This window comes from Pongo abelii, chromosome 1 (genome assembly GCF_028885655.2).
Source record: "Pongo abelii isolate AG06213 chromosome 1, NHGRI_mPonAbe1-v2.0_pri, whole genome shotgun sequence".
Classification (NCBI taxonomy): domain Eukaryota; kingdom Metazoa; phylum Chordata; class Mammalia; order Primates; family Hominidae; genus Pongo; species Pongo abelii.
In genome coordinates, this window is record NC_071985.2 from 222450001 (window position 1) to 222460506 (window position 10506).

A 10506-nucleotide genomic window follows, 5' to 3' on the forward strand; every position below is an offset into this window, starting at 1 on the left:
TTCCCCCACCAGCCTGGACCTCCAGCTCCCCAGGCCACCCCAGTATCTGAGGTCTGGGTGTGTGTGCCCATCGAGAGGGGCAAAGGCTTCAGTGGGCCTGAAGTCCCCGCTAGGGGTGCCTGGGGCCAGCAGCCTGGACTGCCTCAGGCAGGGAGATGGGCAAGCCAGTGGCTCCTGGGATAGGAGATGACCCCAGGGCAGCTTGTGGGGCCCAAAGCTCCCCCCAGGCTCTGGGCAGAGGTGGGGGCTGCTGGTCTCGTTGATGCTCAGGTTGCTCTGCTGGATGGCAAACTCTCGGGCCTTCCCTTGGCGCCTCCTGGCCGGGGACTGCAGGTTGCTCTGTTGCCAGAAGCTTGAATTGACCAGTCGGCCAGTCGTGTCCTTCAGAGCTAGGCCCAGGCAGGGACCAGGGCTGGCCAGGTTGGTCTGGACTCGGCAGGGCTCCTGGTCTAGCACTGCCCCTGGGGAGGGTGTGGCAGGAGGCCCTCCCCTCTCCACCTGGCATCTAGGCACCCACTGGTCATGTCTACTGCTCAGGCCGATGCCCAGGCTCCTCCGGAATCTTCGTTGCTCTAAAGAGAGGAGAGACAGTCATGCCTTGGGGGAGGACTTGGGTGGCTGGCACTCGGGTGGGACAGGTGGAGCTGTCCAGGCCTCGGAGCCAGGGAGGGGATGGGGCCCCAGCAGCGGGAGGGAGCTAAGACTTCCAGGGTCTGCTGCCAGCTCTGTCTCCCTGGGTGAAGCGATGGGCAGTCCCTGGGGCTCTTGGAGTAGGGGGGTCTTGGAGCTGGACAGAGGGAAGCAGAGAGATATTTAGGAGGCTGTTGAGGGGGTCCCAGGAGAGAGATGATGGTGGCTGGGATTGGGGTAGCAGGTGGGTAAAGAGAAGATTCAGATAAATTTCAGAGGTGGAGCCAGAGGGCTTGGAAGAGTCAGGTAATAAAGGGGAAAAAAAAGAAAAGAATCAAGGGGGACTCCTTGATTTCTGGCTTGAGCAAAGAGGTGGTGGGGGCAGAGGGCTGGGGTGAAAGCAGGACCCCATAGAGCAACGGCTAAAGGTAAGCTGCTCTGGGAACATGCAGAGGGGCCTTGGAGCTCCTCCCCAGCCCCCAAGCCCACTCCACAGGCACAGAGTCCTTGTGGGGATGGATGAGGTACCGGGAGGCTCTGGGCGCAGGGCCTGGCAGGTAGAGTGGGCCATAAAAGTTGCTGCCTTTGTGGATGGGAACTAAAGCTCAGAGAGGTCAAGCAACTTGCCTCATGGTCACACAGCTGGAACACGAAGAAACTGGGATGTGAATTCAAGAATCTGCATTTATTCTTGGGCTGCTTCCCTTCTTGGCTGGCGCCCAGCTCTGTGGCTTGCTTTCTTTCTTTCTTTCTTTTTTTTTTTTGAGACAGAGTCTTGCTCTGTCACCCAGGCTAGAGTGCAGTGGTTCCATCTTGGCTCACTACAACCTCTGCCTCCTGGGTTCAAGTGATTCTCCTCCCTCAGCCTCCTGAGTAGCTGGGATTACAGGTACCCGCCATCATGCCCGACTAATTTTTGTATTTTTGTAGAGACGGGGTTTCACCACGTTGGCCAGGCTGGTCTTGAACTCTTGACCTCAGGTGATACACCCACCTCAGCCTCTCAAAGTTCTGGGATTACAGGTGTGAGCCACCATGCCCGGCCCTCTGTGGCTTTCTTAAAGCCTCAGCAGCCTGAGCAGGGATGTCCCCAGGACTGACCTGTGGGGGCCCCATCTTAGCCAGGGGCACCAGCCAGGCCTGCTCCTGGTCCCCTCTCTTCCTGACCTCATTCTCCCAAGACCCCCCCTCCTTAGGCCCCAGGCTGGGAAGACTCTGTTCTATGTCCAGCTGACCGTGGGTGGCTGATATCTGGAATTAGCCAGGCCCTGTAGGCTGGCCTGCCTGGGAGGGGGGCTCTGGGCCGATACCTAGAGGGGGCCCTGCCTCTGTAACCACCCATCCAGGCCCACTAAGCCTCTTGCCTGGCTTCGGGAGCACTGCAGGCTTTGGGGACACATTCTCCTTGTGGCTGGCATCAGACCTTATCTCCATGGGCTCAGGGACAGGAGTATCCTTGGTCCACTCCACAGTGAGTGGCCTGGTCTGTTTAATCAGATGGGCCCTGCGGGGAGAGGACAGGTTGCCCTGGCTCTCATTCAACCCCACCCCATTCTGATCCCTACCCCCTCCCTTTAGCAGTACTCCTGGCTGCTCTTGGCCTGGTCCCAGTTGCCTGGGGCCTGCCCCTCACTGTTCTGGTCTCTCAGGGGCTCCTCTCCCTGCCCTACTTATCACCCCCCTTTCCATAGTAAGTGTCCAGGTCAAATGCTGCCCCATCCTGCCCCCAGACCTCTCTGCATACAGGTCGGAACATGCAGGTCCAGCGACCTCCTCCACGCCTACCCAGACGTCTAACAGGCATCTCAGCATTAATATGTCCAAAACTGAACTCCAGGCGTCCCCACAACCAGCTCTCTCCCATCTCGGTGCCCCCCTTTTCCACGGATGGCAGCTCCGGCCTTCTGGTGGCTCAAACAAAAATCCTGGAGCCACCCCGATCCCTCTTCTCCCTCACACCAGCGGCTGCTCTGACAGGCTCTGCCTCCCACACGCATCCAGGATCTGACCCTGGAGCACTGGGCGGAGCGGCCCTCACCTGCCATCTCCCAACTGGTCACCCTTATTCTGCCCTCGTCCTCACACCCAACAGCCTCCTCTTCACACAGCGGCAGGGTGATCCTGTGAACACTGAAATCAGATCATGCCCTGCCTCAACTCTAATGCCACAGAGGCTCTCCAGCCCCCTCAATGCCCCGTGAGCCTTCAAGGCTGTAGGCCAGAGGTTAGCAAATTACTGCCTGGGCCAGTGGTCTGTTATGTGAATAAAGTTATATTGAAACAAAGCCCATTTGTTTACAGATTGTCTGCTTTCCAGCTGCAATAGCAAAAGCTCAATAGCTGCAAGATACCTTAGGCTGCAAAACCTTTTCGTTTTTTTTTTTTTTTTTTGAGCCAGAGTCTCACTTTGTTGCCCAGGCTGGTACAATGGCGTGATCCTGGCTCACTGCAACCTCCGCCTGCCTCCCTGGGCTCAAGGGATCCTCCCGCCTCAGCCTCTAAGACACTGGAACCACAGGCGCATGCCACCACGCCCGACTAATTTTTGTATTTTTGGGTAGAGACAAGGTTTCGCCATGATGGCCAGGATGGTTTCGAACTCCTGACCTCAGGTGATTGGCCTACCTCGGCCTCCCAAAGTGCTGGGATTACAGGCGTCAGCCACCACACCCAGCCCCGCGAAGTCTTTAAAATCCGGCTCCCAGTGATGGTCCTCCCCAACTCCTCTTCCCCTTGCCCACTGTCTTCCACACACACCAGCCCCCTGGCTGCTCCTCCAAATGGCACACATGCCCTCACCGCAGGGCCTTTGTGCTGCTGTCCCCAACGCCTTCAAGTCTTGCCTCCCACATCACAGCGAGCCCTCCCTGCCCACTGTCCCTCCAACTGCAGCAACCTGGCCTCTCCTCACTCTCTTTGCCCTGCACTTGCGGCCACCTAACATAGTGAAGAAATTAGTGTATTTCTCCCTCCAGTGGCCTAGGAGCCACACAAGGGCAGGCTGGCTTTTTTTTTTTTTTTTTTTTTTTCTTTTTGAGACGGAGTTTCACTCTTGTTGCCCAGGCTGGAGTGCAGTGGCGCAATCTTGGCTCACTGCAAACTCCGCCTCCCAGGTTCAAGCAATTCTCTTGCCTCAGCCTCCCAAGTAGCTGGGATTACAGGTGCCCGCCACAACACCCGGCTAATTTTTTGTATTTTTAGTAGAGACAGGGTTTCATCATGTTGGCCGGGCTGGTCTTGAACTCCTGACCTCAGGTAATCCACCCGCCTCGGCCTCCCAAAGTGCTGGGATTACAGGCTTGAGCCACCACGCCCGGCCGGCACGCTGGTTTTGTTTTTGTTTTTTTTTCTCTGCTGGATTTGCAGCCCATAGAACAATGCCTGACCCCATACAAGCCCAGCAGGGGCTTGTAAATGTGTATTGAATAAATGACAACCGTGCTAAGCACCTTGCAGCCTTCAGCAGGCGTCCTGCCATTTAATCTGCATCGTAGCCCTGAGACTTAGGTTCCCTGTTTTAGAAATGAGGACAGGAGTTTAGAAGGGCCTGCCCCGCCCAAGGCCTCAGAGGGGGCACCCCAGGGCTGGCTGCACAGCGCAGGCTCCTAACCAGGAACACCCCACCATCCCCTCTTGCCCAAGTTGACTTGAGGCCGCTCAATCCACAGGAGACCTTCCTGCACCCTGCCCCTCACGCCGGAGCTCTTCGGTCCATTTCTCCGCTCCTCGTCTCCCTCCCTTAGACTCCCCTCTCCCACTCCACCTCCACTCCTGTCCACTTAAGGGGGCTCACAGCCTCCCTCCTCTTCCCCCAAAAGAGTCTGAGGTCAGTTTCCTGCCCTCACGAACCTGCCCTCACGTGCGTGGGTCCTCCTCAGGTCCTCCTTCACCCAGTCGGATTTGAATCTAGACGGGGGCTGGGACCGCTAACGATCCCCGCAGGTCGCGGGCGGGAGGGGACGTCGGAAAGCAGAGCGTGCTGCCCCGCGCTTGGCCCCGCCCAGCCCTGAGCCGTGGGCGTGGCCACCGACGTCCTGGCACAGGTTTTGCGGGGTCCTCCGCAGGCAAGGCACGTGGTCCCAGGGCAACTTTTGCACGTGCAAGATGAGCGACATTCTCTTGGCCATCAGGTCCCTGGGAACCTCCTCCACCCTCTGCCCCGAATCCTGTGGCCGCATCATTGCTGCCACCAGGCGTGCCTCCTCCTGGCTCCTTCCCACACCTAGAGCTGCCTCCTGGAGCCCCCACCCACACCTGGGATACCCCCAGCCATGCCCCCACCACCTATGCCTCTTGGGGCTGCAGGACATGCCCCCGGCTCCCATTGGTAGGAACCCCATGGGCAGGACATCCGTCCGGGTCCTTGACACTCACATCCTCACCCGTTCCCAATAGGTGCGATGCCCCATCCAGAGATGTCTCAGATGCGGCTGGCACACCATGGCCCTCATGGCTGAGGACACCCCCGTGATGGGCCCCCAGGATCTGGGGGGCAGCCACCACCCTGATCACCACCTGGAATGCCTCATCCTGGACCTCCTCCAATGAGCATGTCCCCCGGGGGGTCTCGGTCTGGATCTCCCATTGGTCACCCAGGTCCTACGCCTCCATGGTATGTGTGGACCTCTTCCACTGATGCTGCCTCATGGATACACTGGCCCTCCCCAACACCCACCCTATGGCTTCCGGGTGGGCCTCTGCCTCCACCCAGACCCACTCCCTGGCCTCCAGTTCCCCCTCAAGGCCCACTTCGGGGCCCTCTCCCTCAGTAGATTCACATTCTTCTTCCTCCTGTTATATCTTCCCAATATCTTTTTGATTCCTTGGACCAGAGATGCTGCAGCTCCTTGCAACTAAGGTACTAATCCCTTTTAGCCTTCCCATCTTCCTTTTTAATGCCATTTTTTTTCCCAATAGAAGGTATTTCTTTTTCATGTTGGTCCTAAGTATTTTGCAAATGCAGAGGAAAATAAAACTATAACAAATTTCTTGTTAAAAAAAAGAAAGAAAGAAAGGCCAGGCACAGTGGCTCACACCTGTAATCCCAGCACTTTGGGAGGCTAAGGCGGACGGATCACAAGGTCAGGAGTTCAAGACCAGCCTGGCCAACATGGTGAAACCCTGTCTCTACTAAAAATACAAAAATTAGCCAGGCATGGTGGCGGGCACCTGTAATCCCAGCTACTCGGGAGGCTGAGGCAGGAGAATCGCTTGAACCTGAGAGGCAAGGGTTGCAGAGAGCCAAGATCCCGCCATTGCACTCCAGCCTGAGCAACAGACCAAGACTCTGTCTCAAAAAAAAAAAAAAAAAAGAAAAGAAAAGAAAAAAAGAAAAGATTGGATGTGGTGGCTCATGCCTGTAATCCCAGCACTTTGGGAGGCCGAGGCAGCCGGATCATTTGAGGTCAGGAGTTCAAGACCAGCCTGGCCAACATGGCAAAATCCCATCTCTATTAAAAATACAAAAAGTAGCTGGTGTGATGGTGTGCACCTGTAATCCCAGCTATTCAGGAGGCTGAGGCAGGAGAATTGCTTGGACCCGGGAGGTGGAGGTTGCAGTGAGTGGTGATCATGCCACTACCCTCCAGCCTGGGTGACAGAGTGAGATTCTGTTTCAAAAAAGAAAAAAAGAAAGAAAAGAAAAGAAAAAAAAGAAAGAAAAACTCTCCCAGCCTTCAGGCACCTCAGAAACTGGCTGGACTCCACCTTACTACCCAAGCTTCGCCATGCAGTCAGCCTAGCTCGATCATACTTCCTTAAAGGCTGCAAAGGTCCGTCCACTTTCCACCTCCCAAACCTTTGCCCACATTGTTCCCCACTGTGCCCAGCCATCCCATTCCTTCCTCTGTCCAGACTGTATGTTTTCTCCTTTCTAAGCACCTGCTGGGAGAGGAAAGAGCATTCAGTCAGAAAACCTGTGATGAACTCCTTCTGCTGGCCAGGCTCAGTGGCTCACACCTGCAATCCCAGCACTTGGGCAGGCTGAGGTGGGAGGATCTCATAAGCCCAGGAATTCAAGACCAGCCTGGGCAACACTGCAAGACCTCATCACTACGAAAAAAAATACAAAAATCATCCAGGTGTGGTGGTGCACACCTGTGGTCCCACCTACTTGGGAGGCTGAGGCAGGAAGATTGCTTGAACCCAGGAGTTCAAGGCTTCAGTGAGCCACGATCATGCCACTGCACTCCAGCCTGGGCAACAGAGTGAGACCCTGTCTCAAAAAAAAAAAAAAAAAAAAAAAATCCTGCTGCTGCTGTGTGATCTTAGGCAAGTCCCTAACCTCTCTAAACCTAAGGCTCCTCATCTGTAAAAGGGGGATGGTTAGGCCCGATGCAGTGGCTCACGCCTGTAATCCCAGTACTTTGGGAGGCCAAGGTGGATGGATCACTTGAGGTCAGGAGTTCCAGACCAGCCTGGCCAACATGGCGAAACCCCGTCTCTACTAAAAATATAAAAATTAGCTGGGTGGTGGTGGTGCGTGCCTGTAGTCACAGCTACTGGGGAGGCTGAGGTAGGAGAATCTCTTGAACCCGGGAGGCAGAGGTTGCAGTGAGCCAAGATCGCGCCACTGCACTCCAGCCTGGGTGACAAGAGTGAAACTGTCTCAAACAAAACAAAACAAAACAAAAGTGGTGGGGGTGGTAACACCTCCCTCCCCTACCTCTCTGGCTTGATGTGAGGGTCAGATGTTTAACAAATAAATGCCAAAGAACTTTTTAAATGCTAAAGCAATTCTTGAAGAAGGAGTAGGGTAATTACTGCTCCCTTCATAGGTGTGTGTGTCTAATCTTTCCTCCTAAACCTGGTGGATGGAAGCTTTTGTTCTTTAGGTTTATTTATTTTATTGTTTGTTTGTTTATTTTTTTTTTTTGAGACGGAGTTTCGCTCTTGTTGCCCAGGCTCGAGTGCAATGGCGTGATCTCGGCTCACCTCAACCTCCACCTCCCAGGTTCAAGCGATTCTCCTGCCTCAGCCTCTGTAGTAGCTGGGATTACAGGCATGTGCCACCACGCCCGGCTAATTTTGTATTTTTAGTAGAGACGGGGTTTCTCCAGTTGGTCAGGCTGGTCTCAAACTCTCGACCTCAGGTGATCCGCCTGCCTCGGCCTCCCAAAGTGCTAGGATTACACGCATGAGCCACTGCACCCAGCCTATTTATTTTTTGAGAAGGAGTTTCACTCTTGTTGCCCAGGCTGAAGTGCAGTGGTGCAACCTTGGCTCACTGGAACCTCCACTGGAACCTCTACCTCCTGGGTTAAAGTGATTCTCCTGCCTCAGTCTCCCGAGTAGCTGGGATTACAGGTGTGCACCACCATACCCAGCTAATTTTTTGTATTTTTCATAGAGACAGGGTTTCACCATGTTGGCCAGGCTGGTTTTGAACTCCTGACCCCAGGTGATCCACCTGCCTTGGCCTCCCAAAGTGCTGAGATTACAGGCGTGAGCCACCGCACCTGGCCTGTTCTTTAGGTTTTGACTCTCTTTTATCTGTAGTAATATTTTTTGCCTTAAAGTCAAATTTGTGGGATATTAATTTAGCACCACCAGTTCCACTTTGGTCCCTATTTGCCTGGTATAACTTTTTCATCCTTCTACCTTCAGCCTTCCCCTGTCCATAATTTTAGGTTTGTCATTTGTAAACACAATATAGCTGGAATTTAAAAAAATCTGATCTGATAATCTTGTATCTTGAGTTTAATTCATTTACAAATGTATGATTTTGACATATTTATTTTAACCATCTTATTTTTGTGCTTCTAGTAGCCAGAGTTTTCATCTTTCTCCTTTCTTGCATTTTTTTTTTTTTTTTTTTTTGGAGACGGAGTCTCGCTCTGTCGCCCAGGCTGGAGTGCAGTGGCGCCATCTCGGCGCAAGCTCTGCCTCCCGGGTTCATGCTATTCTCCCGCCTCAGCCTCCCGAGTAGCTGGGACTACAGGCGCCCGCCACCACGCACGGCTAATTTTTTTTGTATTTTTTAGTAGAGACGGGGTTTCACCGTGTTAGCCAGGATGGTCTCGATCTCCTGACCTCGTGATCCGCCTGCCTCGGCCTCCCAAAGTGCTGGGATTACAGGCCTGAGCCACTGCACCCGGCCTCCTTTCTTGCATTTTTAAGAATTGATCAAGGTTTTCTTTTTCTTCAGGTCCCCCCTGCTCCTCGTTGGCTTGGAAACTGCACATTTCATATCTATTCTTTCTGTGGTTATCCTATACACACACACACACACACACACACACACACACACACACACACACATATATTCAGAGACAGAGTCTTGCTCTGTCCCCCAGGCTGGAGCACAGTGGTGCGATCTTGGCTCACCACAACTTCTGCCTCCTGGGTTCAAGCAATTCTCATGCCTCAGCCTCCCTAGTAGCTGGGATTACAGATGCCTGCCACCATGCGTCTGTAATAATTTTTGTACTTTTAGTAGAAACCGGGCTTTGCCATGTTGGCCAGTCTGGTCTTGAACTCCTGACCTCAGGGGATCTGCCCACCTCGGTCTCCGAAAGTGCTGGGATTACAGGTGTGAGCCACTGTGCCTGGCTCCAAGATATTTTAATATGTATATTTAACAAAATCTAAAGTTAATTGCCAGTATTTAATCTCGTTTTAGGTCAAAATAAAGGGCTTCAGCACACTCTGTTTCTGGTCAGATCATCCTGAATTACATATTATTATCTTGGAGACTAAACCACGTTTACTATTTCCTTTGTGCATCTCAGATCTTCCTTCTGAGAAAAATTCCATGTGCCATCAAAAGATTCTTCATATGTTTCTATATCAAAAATCTATGGGTGATAAACTCAACTGTATTTTTCTCAGTATCTTTATTTTACCCTCATCCCTGAAAGATAACTCACAGGTGCATAATTTTAGGTTGACAGTTATTTTTCTCACCACTTTGAAGATATCATTCCACTGTCTTCTGACTTCTATTGTTGCTGTTGAGACATCAGCTGCCAGTAATTGTCAATCTTTTTGAGGCAATATCTTTTCTATCTGGCTGCTTTTGGGAGTTTAATTTTTGTCTTTGGTGTTCTGCAGTTTTCATTCATTCATTCATTCATTCATTCATTCTACAACTTTTACAAAGCATTAACTGGGTGCCATGGGTGCCAGCACTGTTCTAGGTGTTGAAGGTATAGAAGTGAATGAACCATGTTCTGTTAGAATGACGGTCATCCAGGCTGGCTGGGGTGCAGTGGTGCCATCACAGCTCACTGCAGTCTCAAACTCCCTGGGCTCAGGTGATCCTCCCACCTCAGCCTTCTGAGTAGCTGGGCCTACAGGCACTACTCCCGGCTAATTTTTGTGTCTTTTGTAGAGATGGGGTTTCGGCATGTTGCCCAGGCTGGTCTCCAACTCCTGGGCTCAAGTGATCTACCCACCTTGGCCTCCCAAAGTGCTGGGATTACAGGTGTGAGCCACTGCGCCCAGCCTCTTTTTATTTATCCTGTTTGGGAATTGCTTAGCTTCTTGAACCTGAACTTTGCTGTCTTTCCATTTTGGAAAATATTCTGACATTATTTCTTTGAATGTTGCTTCTCTCTCATCATCTCCTTCAGGAACTCTGGCTGTATTTATATTGTTCCTTCTCACTCTATCCTTTGTGTCTTCTTTTCTCCCCCCGCCCCCCCCGAGACGGAACCTTGCTGTATCACCCAGGCTGGAGTGCAGTGGTGTGATTTCGGCTCACTGCAACCTCCACCTCCCAGGTTCAAGCAATTCTTCTGCTTCAGCCTCCCAAGTAGCTGGGATTACAGGCATCTGCCACCATGCCCAGCTAATTTCTGTATTTTTAGTAGAGACGGGTTTCACCATTTTGGCCAGGCTGGTCTCGAACTTCTGACCTCGTGATCTGCTCATCTC

General features: G+C 52.7%; 1 protein-coding gene and 1 pseudogene across 1 annotated transcript in view; one reads left to right on the forward strand and one right to left on the reverse strand.

Moving 5' to 3' along the window:
- The window catches only part of C1H1orf167 (chromosome 1 C1orf167 homolog), a 29705-nt gene extending 25104 nt beyond the window's left edge, over positions 1–4601 (reverse strand). Inside the window, exons 1-3 of the mRNA XM_054541682.2 lie at positions 4480–4601; positions 1995–2134; positions 1–572 (exon numbers count right to left, since the gene is read on the reverse strand). The exon at positions 1–572 is cut by the window's left edge and continues 657 nt beyond it. Coding sequence (XP_054397657.1) covers positions 1–572; positions 1995–2064 — 642 coding nt within the window. The 5' untranslated portion in view covers positions 2065–2134; positions 4480–4601. The remainder of the gene's footprint in view (positions 573–1994; positions 2135–4479) is intronic.
- On the forward strand, positions 2385–5429 carry LOC100455351 (protein enabled homolog; annotated as a pseudogene).
- The last annotated feature ends 5077 nt before the right edge of the window (positions 5430–10506 follow it).